General features: G+C 31.0%; 3 protein-coding genes across 4 annotated transcripts; 2 read left to right on the plus strand and 1 right to left on the minus strand.

Moving 5' to 3' along the window:
• Positions 1 to 513: 513 nt before the first annotated feature.
• On the minus strand, positions 514 to 2,320 carry LOC126849359 (uncharacterized). The gene is made up of 2 exons (XM_050591534.1): positions 2,285 to 2,320; positions 514 to 1,326 (listed from the first exon to the last, which is right to left on the minus strand). Exons 1-2 carry the CDS (start codon positions 2,318 to 2,320, stop codon positions 514 to 516), a joined length of 849 nt encoding a protein of 282 aa, XP_050447491.1.
• Positions 2,321 to 2,403: 83 nt separating this feature from the next.
• On the plus strand, positions 2,404 to 7,244 carry LOC126859252 (ubiquitin-conjugating enzyme E2-17 kDa). Its single transcript, XM_050610342.1, has 6 exons — positions 2,404 to 2,756; positions 4,069 to 4,132; positions 4,402 to 4,433; positions 4,703 to 4,780; positions 4,867 to 4,972; positions 5,062 to 7,244. The coding sequence occupies exons 1-6, from the start codon at positions 2,733 to 2,735 to the stop codon at positions 5,199 to 5,201; spliced, it is 444 nt and encodes a 147-aa protein (XP_050466299.1). The 5' UTR covers positions 2,404 to 2,732; the 3' UTR covers positions 5,202 to 7,244.
• A 955-nt stretch (positions 7,245 to 8,199) lies between these two features.
• LOC126859015 (progestin and adipoQ receptor family member 3) lies at positions 8,200 to 17,574 on the plus strand. Of its 2 annotated transcripts, XR_007688739.1 has the most exons (9): positions 8,200 to 8,554; positions 11,290 to 11,466; positions 13,854 to 14,014; positions 14,131 to 14,287; positions 14,370 to 14,522; positions 14,759 to 15,038; positions 15,178 to 15,342; positions 15,727 to 15,801; positions 17,426 to 17,574. XR_007688739.1 is itself a non-coding variant. In XM_050609878.1 (8 exons), exons 2-7 carry the CDS (start codon positions 11,329 to 11,331, stop codon positions 15,315 to 15,317), a joined length of 1,029 nt encoding a protein of 342 aa, XP_050465835.1. In that variant the 5' UTR covers positions 8,200 to 8,554; positions 11,290 to 11,328; the 3' UTR covers positions 15,318 to 15,342; positions 15,727 to 17,018. The 2 variants fall into 2 exon arrangements, 1 of the variants encoding a protein (XP_050465835.1); XM_050609878.1 differs by lacking the exon at positions 17,426 to 17,574 and having other exon boundaries at positions 15,727 to 17,018.
• Positions 17,575 to 19,396: the final 1,822 nt, after the last annotated feature.

Consider the following 19,396-nt stretch of genomic DNA (forward strand, 5'->3'; position numbering starts at 1 on the left):
CACACGATATTTATGATAAATAATCAAAAATATTTTTGACTATTTATTTTTTTAAATATTATATAAATATTTTATAAATATTTTACGTATATTTATATTAATATTATATAAATATTTTACGTATTTTATAAACATTGAGAGGAAGTCGTTAAAACTTTATTTGATACATTATTAAAATAAAGAGTAAATATTTTATATAATATTTATGGCGCGTAAAAAATAAATATTTACAATAATATTTTGTAAATATTTCTCAGTAATTTTATAAATGTTATAATTATTATAAATATTTTGTACATATTTTATAAATATTGCGTGCTCTCTTGGTATAAAACTATACAAAAATCACATAGATAAGAAAGATTTTTATCAGCTATGAGACATTTTTATATCAAATGTGCCATACAAAATGGAGAAATGATGTAGTGCAAGCAGATTGTTAAAGTATTAATACTTTTTTTTTGAAAATAAAAATTTAATCGCCGTTTAATGTATGGAAATACGCGCAAACTACTACATGGCCGTAGCAGTCCAGTTAGAAGTATTAGTTCCCGCAATACAGTTAGAACCATTAGTTGCCGTTCCACGTGTCTTACTCGAACAGCAAGGATGCTTGCAGGCGGAGCAACTCCCATTAACACCAGTCATATTAGCACGCGTGCGAGGCGGCTGCCTGGACGAAGGATGCCTCCTCTTCTTCTCAGGCTCGATGATGATATTTTGAGGCACCAGAATCTCATCCCATGGGATCTCCACGTCATCGGGCGCGCAAGTCTTGATCTTCAGCGGTCGTATCCGTATTGGTTTCTCCAAGGCCAAATCATCCCACGGTATTTCCACCGAGGAGTCGCAGGCTTCCGCCTCCGCAACCATCGCAGCGGTCTGCAGGGGCTCCGTGATGAGCAGATCTTGCCATGGTAGTATCATGGTGGAATCCTTGGATTCCTTCTTCTCGGTTGCGACGAACTTTACTTCAGCCTCTTCCGCTTCCTGATCGGCTATAGTATGTATTAGGGTGACATCGGGCCGAATTCTCATGCCTGTCACCGGCAGGGCGATGTCCCTCCAAGGTAATTCGATCTTGGAGTCACACAGCACAGACTCGTCCGAAAACTCGCGACGAAGGGCCTGCATATAGGGCTCGTGCCAGATCTCTTCCTCCGGATTGTATACAAAGAGCTGCCTCTTCCTCTTGCAATTATCCTTCAGTTTTTTCTTTTGATGCGCGTAAACTTTGACGCGGCAAGAGCACAGTTGCTGCAGTTTACTGTATTGCGGTATGTTTGATATGTTTGGCATAATGGCGATGAATTCGATGGATGTCGGCTAGTATATTACTTGTCGATTTTTTTTTTATTCTCTTAAATTTTCCAACCTCTAATGTGTCGAGAGAGTGAAATGAAATCGATTGAACGTGGATGCGAGAGATTTCGATAAAGTTGTTTATTCGTTCAACATTGATGGCCTGAATTACTATCGGATTATTTTTTTAAATTAACAATCATGTAATTATGTCTCTCTCATTGTAATTATCTACAATGCCGTAATATAAAAATCCTTAAGATTTAAATATTATACAACTAATATATAACTAATACAACTAATATATATTGCTTGTTTTGTTTTTGTGCTAAATTTTTATCACGCATTTTGCTACGTCATAATACATCATATATATTTTATCGAGAAGGCTTCGTGTGCATATTATCTTAAAACAACGAGCAGATAATAATATCGCTTGTTTAACGTTGTAATACGACACAAAATGCGAGAAAAATACAAAGTGTTTTTTTATTAATGAATTTTTGTTCCACTGTAAACTTTAAAAAAAAAAACGATTAATATAAAATAAAGATTAAAATGCATAGTGCGTAATTAGTGCATAAATGTATTATATATATCAACTTATTAATTCAAAATAAATATGAAATGTCCATTTTTTGAAGAAATGACAAATATCTATGCATCTGATTTGTGAATTTAATAAAAAACATGACAATATGTTCGAAAGACATGTATGTATATGCATGTAATTTGAAATTCAGGTTCATCAATATGTAACAAAAAATAATAAATAAATAGAAATTCTCCTTTATCATGGAGAAACGCTGTAATTAGAGATCGATAGACAATCGAAAAAAAAAGGAAAAATTTATTCCCCAGCAATTTCCTTTACTTTTGATTTTTCTTTCGATACATGTCGTATATATTTATATGCACGAAGCGAGATGTATATATATATATATATATATATATATATATATATATATATATATATATATACATATTCACACGAGCACAGGATGCCGCAAGCATGCATCATGAATTTTCGCAGCGTGAAACGTCACGTTGCGTCATCTGCCGGCGATGGCGCATACGAGGTGAAAAAAAGATGCTGATTGCGCCGATAAAAGGAAATCCGCGGCGGCTGCCTTGGCCCGGTTGTGAGATTGAAAAGAATAAGCTGTGCTCGCGTGGCGTTTCAACGGTGGCGAAAAGTGTTGCGATAAAAACGCGACCGACGTGCCTACGGCCTGGAAAATCCATCGCTTCTTTCCGTACGTGAAACGTTCGCGTGTTTGACCGTGCGCGATTCGCGACAGCGCGCTTGACCAGCGCAGTCGGGCTACGTTTAGAAGGCAGCCATCTTGCAATCCCTAATCAAAGATCCACGGCTAGCGGGTATCGCTGTCTGGTTTGCAGCCAGTTAATATCAACACACAGTTCGTCAAATGGCTTTAAAGCGAATTAATAAGGTACGTGGTGCCGTAATTCGGCCGTTCGTGTTGAAGTCGCGGCCTAACCGGGCGTTGTCGCGATCCGCCGTGCACGATTCTACGCCCTTAACGAGCACTCTCGTCGAGCTAATGTGTAGCAATGTGAACGAACGGGCGAACGTTCAACGGCCTGGTCCATCTTCGGTGTGGCCTTTCGTCGCCGTTGCCGACGCCGAGGCCGCGATCATCGTGCACCGGCATGGCGGAGATGGCGACCGCGCGAATCGGCCGCCCCCCAGCCGGACTCGGCCACGATGACAGTGGGAATTCCGAAGGGATTCTGTGTAGTTTTGTTCCGAGAGATTGCCGGAAGTAACGCGAAAACGTGTATTTTATGCACTTTGCTCCTGTATACGCGTGCTCCAGTATATCAGCTTGTAGATAGTTCCTGAAATCTCTCCTTTGGTGCTCTTCGTTAGGCTTTTGTGTTTTTCACACTTATCCCCATATATCTTATAGTGCTCATGACAATTTTTTTCTTCCTTTTTGATTTGCTGTAAAAATCTCATGTGTACATTAAAGTGAATTGCTTGATACAGTGCGTCACCATATTATGAAAGCCAATAATATTTGATTTGTCATTCGTATTATTCATCACCGAATGGACTATGATACTAAGTATCGAAGAGCTTAATTTTAGATTCATTGAGACTGTAAAGTTCCAGCGAAAGATTTCTTCTATTTCTATAATTTTTATTTCATCTCCATTATTTATGGCATTTTAATATTAATAACTGATGCAATCTTAGAGTGATTGAATATTCAAACGATGTAATATACTATATAGTTATTGATATTTAAATGTTTTTTTATTTTTATTTTTTATTGTTATAAAGATATTATACAAGAGATTTTATATATAGTAAATAGACGCGAATAGACTTGATTTGAAAATTCTTTTTATAAGAGCAAAATTTTACGTCTGATTAATAGGCAATATGTATAAGAATTATCTAGAAAGTTCTACATTTGTCAAGAAAATATTACATATATGTGTTTATAAATAGCAAAACTCTTCTAATGAAAAAAGACAATATATGCAAAATTATTGCTATATAATAAGAAAAATAAAGGGAATCTATGTTTTTACTCCAAACATAAATTTACACATTTTGTTTCTAATTAAAAAGTTTTATTTATAATAAAGTAAAATATATTATTACTTATAAATTAAGATATCAATTAAGATAATATAAAATAATATTTTCTCTCTCCTGTGAATATTATATAGGCAGACATTTTCTAGAATCTTTTTAAGATTATTTTCTGTAATTATTTTTTGTAATTTCAGGAACTTCAGGACCTTGGCAGAGATCCGCCAGCACAATGCTCGGCTGGACCTGTGGGAGATGATTGTAAGTAACAAGCATTTGCTAAATAAATGAATATTTAGAATAATATAAAAAATATATATATATATATATATGTATATAAATATTATATCGATATATCAAGTTCTAGATCTCACAGACTTGACATTCCAGAGAAGATCTTGTTTGAATTGCACTTTTTAGATATCACTATTGATTATCTACATATCAAAATTATATTAAAATAAACATATAACTTATATCATGATTTAATAATTATTTGCATGTAACTATTGGACGTAATATTTTTCCAGTATTCCACTGGCAGGCAACTATCATGGGACCAGTAAGTGATATATATTCTTATAAAAATTTTATTATCTTTTTGAATCTACTTTGTATACAAAAGTTAGTGTATATATTAAAATATATTAAAAAATTATTGACTTGTGATTAACTTGATCATTATAGTTTATATACTTCGTTTTTTTTTTACATGACACAATGATTTTCTCCGAATAGATTAATAAACATATACATTATCAAGAACTAGCAATATTGATTATCAATTAATGAATGTATATATTAGATTTATATATTCCAATTTTCTTTCAGCCCGACAGCCCGTATCAAGGAGGGGTATTTTTCCTAACAATACACTTTCCGACAGATTACCCATTCAAACCACCTAAGGTATGTAACACATTACACAAATAAAATTTTTAATTTTACAGAAATAAGTTTGCCACATATAATCTTTTATCATTAATTGCTTACAGGTCGCATTTACGACTAGAATCTATCATCCTAATATCAACAGTAATGGAAGTATTTGTTTGGATATATTAAGATCGCAATGGTCTCCTGCACTCACTATATCAAAGGGTATGTTTGTCATCTCTAAGTGCTTGAAAATATGTATTTTATATTAATGACACTATAAATCTAACCTAAGATCATTGATTATTTTACAGTGTTACTGTCAATATGCTCCTTGCTGTGTGATCCAAATCCAGATGATCCACTGGTACCAGAGATAGCCAGGATATACAAAACCGATAGGGAGAAGTACAATGAATTGGCACGTGAATGGACGCGCAAGTATGCCATGTGATGCGCCAATCTCCGTTGACTTCAACATCCAAACACCACCAAGAAACAGCCCCAGCCTATTGCCACTTACGCATCAGCACCGATTGAAATTAGCTATGGCTCGTATACTTTTAAACTTTTAAGCCAGTATTCGGGCTCGAGGAATCCTCAGACAAACGTGATCGATCTGAACTTCCCACGGTTCGGGAAGCCCGCGAATATTAAGATGTTGCCACAATGGCAATTGAGGCAATTTTGAAGGTGATCACCAAGCATTACATACACTAAATCAGATAACAAAAACTTGTCCGCTTTGTTTTTCATAAATAAAAAAAATGGAAGTAATTTGTAGAAGAGTGAAAGTAGGATTTGTATTTGAATCTAATAGATTTGATTTTGAATTATCGTGCTTATAATAATTGTAATATTATGATACCTACTGTCTCAGTGGAAATGGAAACTTTGAACTGATAGCACATCGATTGTTAGTCTTAACGCAAGTGAGCAATGTTTGCCCGTCCCTTGGAACAATGTGGTCACTCTTTTTGTAAGACTGGGCTATATATATATATATATATATATATATATATATATATATATAAATATTACTGAAACTGTACGTGTATGCTTTGTTCAATTATTAAAATTCCTTATACCTAACAAATTCTACGAGTAACTCGAAATCTGTGCTTTTGGTTCCTGTGTGTGTGTGTGTGTGTAGTAATTTAATTATGCATATTAATTGGCAGATGGCAACCATGCGACTTTAAATAATCGGAAGTACATAAAAATGCTAGATATAAAAAAACATGTATAATTATTTAACCTTTGGCATATGTACCTGCAGTTTTGTGGGTCTTCACTATAATTAATTTATCGAAAATAATAAGAGTGTGAATAGCTCGTGTCACGCTCGTAATCCCTTTCGGTTGTCAGTTTTGAAGCTGATGTGAAAAACTGTTGGTGTCACTATTTATCAGTATATAAGGGAGCGATTAAGTTCCGATTATTTAAATTCATATAAATCGCGTTATAAATTAGGCGACAAATATGTCGACGACGTGAAGAGATGTCATCGGATTCCTAAAATCTCGGCGATTCGTCTTCGTACTATAGTATATAAATACACATTATTAGTAAGATGTGCGTTCGCGTTTTGCGAGTCAGGAATTCGCATTCGTCATCCGTCGCGACGTTAGTTTACTCATATCTATACTTTTACTGCTGTTTTGCATGCAGATTTGCATTTGTTTAAACAGCAATTTTTTATTATTATTATTTTAATTTAGTTCTCGTGATCGCTCCTTTCCTTTCGATATTTTTTTTTTCATCTACAAAATAAATTTGCATCACACGATCGTACTATCTACTCTGCTGAACAAATAATAGATTAAAATAAAATTTTATTTAAATATTGCAATTTCAATACTGTATTTCTAATATAATGTGGCTGTAAGAGTAAAGCGATGTGATTACATATTATTTCTTAAAAAAACCTAGCTATATACAAAATGAACAAGATGTATTGTTAAATTGCGAAATGTCATTCAGCGCGATAGTTTGTTTAAGATTATATGAAACTACATAATTGCACTATTTAATGGTGCTAGCAATGTGTTTTGGCTTCTAATCATAGATAAATAAAATCTGATACGTCATAAAATATAATTACTTAATTAGTGCATAAGTAAAACAACTTTGTCTTGCGAAAACAAAAGCACGCATTATAACGAAGCGTCTCGATGTAATCGGTGCTTAAATATGGCAAGCTGATGGGGCGATTAAAAGAATCTAGAGAAGACACACATAAACACAATACACATACACAACACAGACACAAATCGATTAGTATGTAATACGGCGACCCGCTGTTTACGCCGACCTTGTCTCATACGAACGTGTACTTGCTGTAATTTAATTACGAGTAAACACGTCGAATCTGGTATTTAAAAGTTATAGTCCTCAAAGAAAATTGATCATCGTTCACCTCTAGTAGAGAAAATGACTCTATTCATGTGTATAATTAATTATTACTACCGCAATAATGAACATTTTTAATAACTTATCTTGTGTATATTTTAGCATTAGCCCTTTATATAATAAAGTTCACATGATGATAAGATAATAATAGCGAATCTTTTTTTTCTTCGCGGTCAATCACAGATTCGAGCGTGCGCACAATGAGTCGATAATATGATAATATGATGCATTATTTATGTTTCGCATTATATATTCATCATATTACTTACCGTTTACAAACTATATGTAATTGAAGATTCGTGCCAGAGTTACAACAATATTATCAACGTCAGCTTTGTTCGAAAGTCTTAATCATCCGTTCACGTGTCTCTCAAATCTTCAATGTCAGCGCGAAGCAACTTATGTGAAAGTAACATGAAATCGATGCTGCAAAAATTTTTTTGTACGCGATCCTTACGTCTTCAACGAAAAGATACTTTGAAAATGATGGAGAAACTTTTGCTAAAACTATAATCAAATAAAAATTTTTAAATAAAAATGTAAGAGAAAGATGTATATATGGATAGAGTCGTGTGTTATGACTTAATAATCAAGCATTAATCCATTAAATGTAGACATATTTTATTCAAATAATTTGAGACAAAAAAGAATAAGTTTTCACAAATGTCCAACCAAAAATTTATATAACTTTTACAAAAGAATGTTTTAAAGAACGTTGGAAAAACAAAGTAGTAAAAAGTAGCAAATGAAAAAGGAATCTTTTCAATAAGAAAATTTTGCCAAGATAAATTTTGTAAAATATTGTAAAATAAAAAAAAACAACATGCATACTACTAATAAGAAATAAATCTATAAATTAATCTTATATAATCATATATAATCATATATATATATATATATATATATATATATATATATATATATATATATATATATGTTTGTATGAATAGGAGAGTGTCTCGATTGATAAAGGCTACTCGGTGATCGACTGATCCTAAACCTGCGAAAAACAGAATGGATACTCGCTGTCCGAGCAATAGTGAAAGTATTAATTCGTTCCCCTTTATATCTGGAACGTGCAAAGGGGATTTTGAGCGGTTTCTGAGTGTGGGTTCCTCATGCGGCACGCATCGAGAGCGACCCTGGCTGATGTCGTACCCGTGCTGGTCACCACCGCTGTTGCCACCGTCGTCGTCATCGTCGTCACTGCCGCTCACTGCCAGTCTTCTGCTTACCGCCTTCTCAGTACGGTCGATCGTATTGCGACTTAATACGTGGTGGAGACTCGCACATGCGAGGAATTTGCCAATGTGCCGATAGAACGAGCAACGAGACTTCGATGTGACCCTCCGTTTCTTCGACTGTCTGCAAAACTGTCGATAGCCGTTCTGCAGGGTACGTTTTGAAGATCATTTTTTATTTATAATAATATTTAAAATAATAATTAACTTTTCACAATCAGATTAAACAGATTTTAAGAGATAATATATGCTTTTTTTATAATATTGAAAAAACAGAAATTTTATAAACGAGAAATTTATAACAAAAATAAGACTGTGTTTGACGATTTATTGTAGTCATCTTTTATAGGAAAAAAATTATGAAAATATTGAAAATGTTTTCATGATAGAATTGTAATAAACATTATCGATTAATGATAAATTAATTAAATATTTTGTTTATATATTACATTAGCGCGATCAGATAGTTTCCACTCACAATCAGTATTGATAAAAAGTTTTTTCGTAAGTTTCGTATGTGTTTAAATTTACATTCTGGAGCACACAAAGTTAAAATGTGTGTGTGATGCCTGAATAATTGATGCAGAGGCAAACAAACTCTGCATCAAAGCTGGCACTGAACGCACATTTCGCTCGATGTATTCAATGTCATCTTACTCTCACAGTGCTTTACGATAGTAAACAATAGGACTTTGTTCTCGCAAATCTGAGGAACTAATAACATAAATAAAATCGATAAATTAATAATTGATGCGATTATAGGCCAATTAACTTGACCCATTGCATAAATTTCATAATGTGATGCACACGTAATAGCGAAAATACTATCATTTTGCAGTTATTCAATTTACTGTCAATTGCTAAATTGAAGATTTATCATGTACAATAATATTAAGATGAATAATTTTAAATTAATTAAACATATATAGAGCGTTATATAAATCAATATTTCATACTAATCTTTTTAAATTAATGCAGATTATTTAAGAATATCTACACGAAAATATATATTTGTGTGTATTTAATGATTTTAATAATAACAGCTAAATCTTTTTATTAATGTAATAAATAAGAGCGATAACAGACACGCGTCTTCATCTATTTTACAGATTGTAGAATCATATTATTAAACAATAATGTTTGTTTCTAATTTTTAAGTTCGTGAGATACAACAAGTGCACTATCCATTATACTGCATGATTGACGTAATTACTTATTAAGTATCAAAAGTATAAATTTGTATAAAAACTTATGTACGAGCGTAAAATTTGTACCTATTAAAATGCAGTTTTCATTAGCAATAGCAATGATCTGCAGTTTTGCACATAAATTTCATGGAAATTTTCGTGAAGAACGCAGTATTAAGAATGCGTGTTTTCTCACATACCAATATTACTTATTTGCTAAGAGATATAAATATATTTAAAGTTAACACATATTTAAATAATAAGTAGGATAACGCATATATAAGTAATAAGTTTCTTCGACATTGATTTTTAAACATGTAAATATTAAAACAAATTATTGGAAAAATTTAATATTAAAATAGTATATGAAATTTGTATGTAAATACGCGACACATTTTTTTATTTGAAGACTTTATCATTATTTTTGTATCAATTAACATAATCACTGCATCATTATTATTATTTGTACAATATTATCTACATAATATAAAGAAAGAATGAATAAATATACGTGAAACGCTGTAATTCGTAGAAAAGATCAAAACTTCGGAATTGTACGAATCATTACGTGGACACGCTATTTCCTGCTCGTATAATGGTGAAAATATAATCTGCACGATCATACTTTTCACCAAGTGTAGTACAATCTCAACGAATTCCAAAGAGCGCCTTCAACTTTCTCATAGATTAGATGTCGCGTGACGTAGAGAGTCGAGAGTGAACAGGTATCTTCTCCTCTCCCCTCGGAGTCTGAATAAAAAAAAAAAGACAACTAGGACAATACAATCTCGGAGCATGCTTTTTTGCCCGCACTTAGCACAATCCGCGCGATGTGTGTTGACATTTGCGTACATTTCCATCTAATTTCCATCTATGTTGAAAATTAACGATTAGAATTCGTACTTAAAATTTTAATCCAACGTTCTTTCGATATAATTAACCGCGAGATTTTTAATCTTTCGATTACGGACGGGCGGTCGAAAGTTAATTGCGCGTTTCTTAATTTTTCCTCTTGCGCGGTTTTGCAATTTTTCTCTTTGCAAGAAATTTCTCTCTCACCGATGTACCAATTTTTTATTCGGGTACAAGGAAATTTGTTTCCATTTAGACCGCATCGCGTAAGAAAGCGTTTGTGATGGTTCTTGCTTACCTTCTATTTGTGTGGGGCAATCTTTTTTCGAGAAAATTACGTGCATCGACATCATAAGTCTTTCAAATCTGATATCCAAGTTTCATAAAAAATAAAAACCAAGGACACACACACACACACACACGTACATATACACATCTTGTTGCAGACGAACAAGAACTTGTTTGTGAACAAGAACTGATATAAATTATTAATTATTATGTCACCTTTTTATTATACTTTTCTAAATATGCATATTTAATATTGATTATAAAACAATGCTAATAGAACATATAATTATTGGCTTTCTAAATTATCAGGCTCAGATTTCAAAATTCTCTTAAATTTCTTCAAATTCTCTTAAATTTTAAATGCAAATATGCGGAAATTTTATACGTTTATATAATCTTGTCTTTTCAAATATAATTATTTAACATGTCTTTAATTTTACATAATGTTTCAAATAAAGATTATATATTAGAGCGCGTTTATGACAGTAGTATTATCACAGATATTATTGCGGTGAATAGTGTAATCTGTAATCTCTCTTTATTATTATATTTTTTCTTTCAGGAAGCAGGAGTTACATAAAAGATCCATCCTGTTTGAATTATGAAACTACTTGCGGGCGTAGAGGAGGTTAGCGACCACTGTGAAAAAGAGTCTAATAATGATCAACGGCGCAACAATAATAGTCATGAAAAGCAATCTGAATTGGCTCAAGAAGCAAGCAAGCCGCTTGTCAATAAGGTCAGACGATATTCCATATGTAATACACTGATTGCGTTGCATAAAAGATTTTAATTAAATCCAGAATATATTAGAAATAATTATAGGAAAAAAAAACTCGAGAATAAATGAGAGAAACGGCATAAAAAGAAATTAAAAGCAAATGTGCAGAATAAATGCCGTGCGATTATTTCACGCGAATTTGACATGTCATTGCAAATGACGATACAAAAATAGTATACTTTGCGGAAAACTTACTACGAGCAATCAGTAACTTGATTCCGGAAATTGTCGACTCATGTAAGAGGACAATTAATATGCTCCATTTCTTATCAGAATCAGTTACTTCCGTTTTTTATAAATTGAAGACATGCGGCTTTCTAGATTGCGCGATAAACTATAATTTTACATTTCTCCTTTTCCTGTGCGTATATTGCTAGGATAATTAACAGGATTTTTATTTTCATTGTCATAAAAATCGATATCTAAATAAAATCTACTTCGCAAAAAAATTTAATTATTTGCAGTTTTTCAGTAGAAATACATTAACCATGTGTTTGACCAGATAAAAACAATTAACTGTTAATTATGCGGTATCTATTACATCAGAGGTGTATATTATGGTTTAAAATTACGTTCTGGCAAAACCGATATTATTCGATCATTATCCTGTTTTGCTCGTAATGATAACCGCGTCCATGGTGAATGTTGCCAATGCAATGACGAAAATCGATTTCGCTAGTTATAGACAGCCGCGAGAAGAAAGCAGACGGCGTAAACTTGACACACTCGGATGAAAGGCAGGTCCCGTTGTGGCCTACTTACCGCATCTCTGAGAGATGTAGTATGACTAAAACGTTCTTTATCTGCATCCTCGTCTGCGATTCTCTGCGAATCATTAGGAGCATATTTTAGAAACATTAAAATCGCTTTCTCGACATCTTCAATTTTCTCGAATGATTTTGTGTTTTGATAAAATATTACTCATTGTCAGTGTATAGGTCCGTATCCTGAATTAAACAAATAAATCACTAAATAATTAAATAAATGAATAAGTCAATTATTATTTGATTAAATTCAATATTTTTGATATTATGAGATTCAAATTCTATACATTAAGAATTTATTTCTTATATTTATAAACAAATTTGGTAAAATTTATATGTAACACAGAATTATATTAGCTTAATGAGAGAATCAAATATAAATGAAAATCTCTTTAATTTGCGCGTTTAATTTCTCTATTAATATATTGAAATTTTAGCTCTTTTCTATTATTATCTATTTATTATAAAAGTATATCATGGGATATAAAAAGAATTATATATAATTTGATAATTATAAATAATTATGTTAGATTAAAAAGGAAACTTATTGTACTGTAAAGTCATCACATCCCATTGTTGGCGAGACAGTTTACATTGCTGAGGAATGCCAGCGAATGAAAGCGATGGAAGCACTTCGTATTGTTCAGAATACTATGAGTGCAACGAAGTGTCATTCTTTTCTCTTATGTAAGATACCTTTATCGATTATTGAAATCAAGGTTCGATTACAAGCGTAAGACAAAAAATAGAACATCGCTTTTACTGAATAGATTATTGTTCAATGTAATGTGCTATTTTTCATACAGAAATATTATTTTTTTAAATATGAGAATATATTTTGAATATATATTATAAATATATATTCAGAATATATTATTCAGCTATTATAAATACATATAAACTGTGTCAGAGATAAAGAATCTCTAATTTGAAAAATACATATACATATATATAATATATATCTAGTTTATAATCTAGCTTATAATATTTTTTTGTTTGATTCCCTCAATATAGTTTATGAATGATATTTTTGTCTGATTTTGAATGGAAATTTGTTTTATATAGTTAATGTAATATACATCAATAAATTTTTGTTATTGTTGTAATAATTAGAAAAGATGTAGCTTATATAAGTCTATTATATAATTTTATAACTTTTGCGATAAGCTGGACAAAGAGCGCACAAACAGCGATAATAGTTAATTCCTCTGATAACTTGGAAATGACAAAATATTTGATCTAATCATTAATATGTATACACTGAAAATTTATTCATTCAGAATTTCACTTTTTAATAGACACTTTGAAGTTTAATTCGAGAGCAATTTTTTAAGTTTATGATTAAAAAATTACGATTATTTAAAAAAAAAAATTCATATCTTTTTCAATTTGCTACGTAAAGACTACAATTAAAAAGAAGGTACGTAGCTTTTAATATATACTGCATAAAATATTGAATACACACGTTACTATTCGGACAAAATAAAAGTCTGGAGAATATTGTACAAAACAAATGTTTAATTTTTTTTAGTTTTGTGTTCGGATATATTGAATATGTTTGAATTTTTTATTTTTAAATAGGCATGCGACGACTCGACAGCCAAGGAAAAAGTTATACCGGAGGAAGAGAAAGATATGAGACGGTTGCTCCGGTTCGAAGAGGCGCCAGAATTTCTTCAATATAATCCTTACATACGGCGTGGCTACCGAAGCTGCTTGACTACCAAACTATGCCTCGAAAGGTAATATTTCTCAACTCATAATAGAGTAATAAACGGGCCTCTAAGATAATAGATATACGTATCTCGACGCGAGCAACAGTGCTTTTTCACGGAAACGTTGCGTTTGCGTTTTGTAGCATATTTTGGTGGACAAACGAGACCGTGAACATATGGAGCCACATCTTTGGCTGGATGCTTTTCTTTGGTCTGACTCTATACGATCTCTGTCTGTTAAATATTCACGCGCCGTTCAGTGACAAATTGATCGTGTCCCTGTTACTTCTTTGTTTTCAGGTAAGAAAATAAAAAAATGCAACAAAAGAATTATTTTTGTGTCATAAAATATGGCGAAATAAATAAATAAAATTGCCTTTAGATATGTATGATCCTTTCGTCCGTATATCACACGTTTTCGTGTCGAAGCGAAAAGGATTACTGGTGCTTCCTATCTTTCGACTTGTTCGGTATTGCTCTGAGCATGTTATCGATCTACTTGTCTGGTGTCTATTATGCTTTCTGGTGTCACAAGGTAAAGCGCGCACATCAATTTTTATCTAGTTTTTTTTATTATTTTTTATTATTTCAATTATAACTTTACGGAAAACTTTAGGTTATTTTAATTTATTGTACATACATATTATATATGATATATTATTGTATTCGAAAAATTTACGGAAAAATATTTAAAATATTTTTATAATTCCGTAATGTGTATTAACGTAATCGATAAATTAAGCCGATTTCGAATCAATGAATTTTTTACAGGAATTACAATGGTTCTACCTGATAACTGTGTTCGCAATCTTCATTTTCGCGATGATACTGCAGATACCGAGCCTGAACATCAATGGTAATATTAAGCTAGCTGTGTTTGTGTGCTGGGCGATTTATGGAGTGCTGCCAACGCTGCATTGGACCATCGCGATGGGCGGCTTCGATAATCCGATCGTTAAGTTGCTGATTCCGAGAGTGATAGGAATGTACATTATTAACGCGATAGCATTTGCGTTCTATATGTTCAAGATACCCGAACGATTTTGCCCGGGTAATTATTACCAACGATCGCCAATTATCGCGTTCGTTCTCATGTAATAGTCTTCTGTACAACATGCTTTACTAAATAATAGTATAACTGCACATTGTCATATTTTGAAATAAGTAATATGCTTTTACTGGCTGGATAGGCTGGGTAGACTATGTCGGTTCGTCGCATCAATGGTGGCACGCATTGGTGGTGCTAGCTCTGTATTACTGGCATAACAGCGGAATGCTTTATGTGGAATACAGAATGAATCATGGATGTCCAAGCAGTAGGCCATTATGACATACGGATTTCGATGGCCAGCCAGGTATATGAAATAATAGTCATAATTCAATGCCGGTTGCGACTGACGGTGACACAGTTACTGTAAATTGCGTTTAACCACATTTTCGCAATATTAAGTATAGTCCACATTTGCAGTCGTGTCTAAGAATATCTATATATTTTATGTATTTTTAATATTTACTACTAAGGAGAAAGAAATATTAATTCTACATAAAATACATAAATATTTATTATATACATATAATATGTATTTGAATGAATGCGTAAAAGCTCAAGATATATTTTGCGTTAAAAAAGTTTATCAATTATAATATTTAAAATCTCGTAAAAACTTACGACTACTAAAACTACATTGAATTACACTGTAATAAGTTCAAGATTTATGACTGCAAATATTCTGTTACAGCATCCGTTCTCGCCATGGATTGTGCTTGCATAATGAAGGCTTGGTCGTCTCTGATTGCGGAACCGCCGTTTTACGGTATCTTAAAGAACACATCTTGTGAGATACAAAATCCATTGCGAGTATATGCGTATCGATAGTTTGAAAATTTATTAGGAAATATAGATTACAATTTTTAAGTAGAAAAAGATATTTGCTGAGGATAATTATTTACAACGTTCTGCAGCTCTATTTATATGCATTCCATATCATTATTTATATTTGTTTCGTTGTTAAATAATTTTATCCTTCACTTTTATCATTATATGAAGGATAAACAATTTTATTTGCTTCACGCCTGCGTTCTTTTTTTAAATCCTTAATCTTAGCAGGATTAAAGATAAGTCAATATTAATTAATTAATCAGTGTTATTAAAAATATTCTTTAAAATTACAATTAAATTCCAAATAAAAAATATATTTAATGGTATAAATATAAATCTTTTATATTAGACTTTTTATATAAAAAAATTTTAACTTACTGGATTTATTAAAAGATTTATAACAAAAATAAATCTTTAAAAATTATAACAATGAAGGGATGAAATTTTGTAGCCAATTCCTGCTGCGATTAAGTCTTAATTTTTATATAAGTCTTAATTTTTATCTTTGAAACACATTTTTGTTAAAATTATTATTTATCCTTATACATTATTTATCTTCATACATTTCAAGGAAACTGGAACGTTTCAAATTGTTCGATATGAATTAATAATAATTTAGCGTTTTTCTGACATTTTTTTATAAATATTTTAAGAATAATGTTAGAAAAATATTGGGGCATGGATTTGACATGTTTTTCTGACGCGAAAAAGAATCTTTCTCCTTCATTATACGAGAATTCACTGATATTGAACGCGCGTAGCATATTTCGTAAGAAAATATCAGCGAGTGATTATTAATATGTGTAGAGAATGACATTGATGATCGCTTTTGCAATGCCAAACTCGGGATGTTATGCAATTTCGTAAATCATCAAACTTTCGACACATATTTACGCGTATAATTCGCACATTTTTCAACTCGCATGCAAACAGGACAGATGTGCTAAGTAAGCATAACGATATTAAACACAATATATATATTCTATCTGACTGATTTCAATAAGAATTCCATGTTTTGGGGGTAGCCTTTTTACAATATTATATAAGTTTTTATAGATGATAACGAAATGTACTGATAATGAACTATAATGTTGAAACAATGTTGTTCCCTGAATTGTTGAAAATAAGAAAAATAAATATTTTATTTATAAATGAGAATATATCTCTCTCTTTTGCATATATATATATATATATATATATATATATATATATATATATATAAATTATTAAAAATAATACATCGATTTTTGTCATTCCTATGAATTGTGAATTCGCGCATTTATACCTTTTCTGTTCTTTTGAAATTATAGCATATTAATTATACAGTAATTATATTTGAAATATATATCAAAATAATACAAAATATTCTAAATTCTCGTTCTTTATTTTATTTTTTAAACTTTTAATCTAGAAATACAATGTACTTTTTAATTTTGGCTGTTATATTTTAATATTTCTATTAATATATATTCTTGCAAAATATCTATATTTCCATCTTAAATATTGTCTTATCTATAAGTATTAATCTGTTGAGTAAATTCTCTGAAATATCTTTTCAGATATGCAATGCTCTGTCGTCGATACATCGTAAAATCTCAGCCGATGCACATGAGGCTCGACAATCTTCTCAAATCTCCGCTGCTAGATGGCACCATCGCCCTTCTTATGATCTTAAAATACATATTCGAGACTTCGAGAGAGTTAATTCATAATTTATAATGTTTTTAGTTATGATTCATTATGTTTTAGTTATATTTATGTTGTCTTAAAACAGTTAATTTAATGTTATTAGGATTATATCTTAAGAAGTAGTGATTTAGTTAACGTTTATTTCATATCCTAGTTTTACTTGTATCCTAGATTTATATCCTAGTTACCTTTTTGTTTTAAGCTGGTTAGGTTACCACTCAAGCTGTACTTCTTTGCATAACCAAAAAAATTCAAAATGTACAGTATGTCCGTTGCCACTTGCAAGTTGTAGTCCGCGCGCGTTTCTTTTCTCGTGTAATTATATTAATCGTTTGTGAAAACCTGCCGAAAATGATACAGAAATTGAGGTTCCCGATAATACGAATGAGGTATGTGATAGTTACATCGTAATTTTGAAGTTATATGCATATTTCTTATTACGCTATGTTTTCCGTTATGTCGCTGCTGTCTGGAATTATTTTAAATAATTAAAACGCGTTGTATTCGGTTTTAATTTCGATTATTATTTCATATCATTCACGATTGTGTGCTGCAATTTGCAGTTTATTGCAATCATATAGTGTTTTATACATAAATAGATTTATATGTAGGCTGACGTTTTTTTACTACTGCATATGTGTATGTGTATATGTGTATATATTGACTTAATTTACCTTATCCTGAGATATAAACATGTATATTAATATATATATATATATATATGTATGTCGTATTATGTACATATGTTGATTTTTCTCAAATATATTTCCATATTATACAGTATAAATATATTAGAATATATAAAATAAAAAAAAATAAACTATTAATCTCAAGAAATATTGCGAAATTTGATTTCAAATTATTTTTTTTTTTATTTTATATATTCTAATATATTTATACTGTATAATATGGAAATATATTTGAGAAAAATCAACATATGTACATAATACGACATACATATATATATATTAATATACATGTTTATATCTCAGGATATACACAAAATGATTAATATTAGAAATTTTATATTGAATTTTACCGCAAATTATAAATCGTCTAAAGCAAGTTTAAAGCTATTATTTTGATACAGAATCTAAGAATAATTTTATGAGCAAAATAGTTTTATAAATAATTTGTCATGTGCGATGGCTAATAGCAAAATCTGCTATTCGAATTTTATACAACTTGGTTTTGGAAACACTTTTAAATTTTAATTGAAATATTTAATATTAATTTATGAGCTATAACTTATTGAAGCATTATATTATTATGGCAATTATTCAAAATTTAACATGCTAACAAACAAAAATTTTATTATTTAAAATTTTTTTTTATTATATAAATAACATTTTTTAAATTAGACTTTTCTCTTTATCTTTTAAAAATTGCATCTTAAATCACTTTTGATTAATTGCTAAATAACAATTTTGATTTATAATTTTCTTATTATAAAGTAATTATTATTCTATCCTTATTTTTTATTATAAATCAATATAAAATTATTTATTACTACTTTATTATAATTAATATATATAATATATAATTATCTCTATTTCTGCCATTCTTATTACGATAAAGTAATGATCCGGCGGAAGTAGGTACGCGGAGTATTCTTCCGTCTCATTGAGAGTCCTGTAAACCCTTTCGCAATTTTTTTACATCCACGAGTAACTTTCACTTTTTGTCGACGATGCGTCTAACCGAGCGACGGCGATTCTTTATCCATGCAACAAAAAAAAGAAAGAATGTGCACGGAGAACGCGGCGGCGGCGGCGGCGGCGGCGGCTCGTAGAATTTACGTAGCACTTAATCCCGTCGCTTAGAAGGCCTCGGCAAAATCA

The sequence above is a fragment of the Cataglyphis hispanica genome, chromosome 1 (genome assembly GCF_021464435.1).
Source record: "Cataglyphis hispanica isolate Lineage 1 chromosome 1, ULB_Chis1_1.0, whole genome shotgun sequence".
Taxonomy (NCBI): Eukaryota; Metazoa; Arthropoda; class Insecta; order Hymenoptera; family Formicidae; genus Cataglyphis; species Cataglyphis hispanica.

Excerpts from the sequence above, each read along its gene's own strand:
- LOC126859252 (XM_050610342.1), top strand. The coding sequence starts at position 2,733 with ATGGCTTTAAAGCGAATTAATAAG. Across the intron at positions 4,133-4,401 it reads TGGACCTGTGGGAGATGATT|TATTCCACTGGCAGGCAACT; the intron begins GTAAGTAACAAG and ends ATATTTTTCCAG. Across the intron at positions 4,781-4,866 it reads ACCCATTCAAACCACCTAAG|GTCGCATTTACGACTAGAAT; the intron begins GTATGTAACACA and ends AATTGCTTACAG.
- LOC126849359 (XM_050591534.1), bottom strand. The coding sequence starts at position 2,320 with ATGCATGCTTGCGGCATCCTGTGCTCGTGTGAATAT. Across the intron at positions 1,327-2,284 it reads TCCTGTGCTCGTGTGAATAT|CCGACATCCATCGAATTCAT; the intron begins GTATATATATAT and ends GTAATATACTAG.
- LOC126859015 (XM_050609878.1), top strand. The coding sequence starts at position 11,329 with ATGAAACTACTTGCGGGCGTAGAGGAGGTTAGCGACCACTGTGAAAAA. Across the intron at positions 11,467-13,853 it reads GCAAGCCGCTTGTCAATAAG|GCATGCGACGACTCGACAGC; the intron begins GTCAGACGATAT and ends ATTTTTAAATAG. Across the intron at positions 14,523-14,758 it reads ATGCTTTCTGGTGTCACAAG|GAATTACAATGGTTCTACCT; the intron begins GTAAAGCGCGCA and ends AATTTTTTACAG.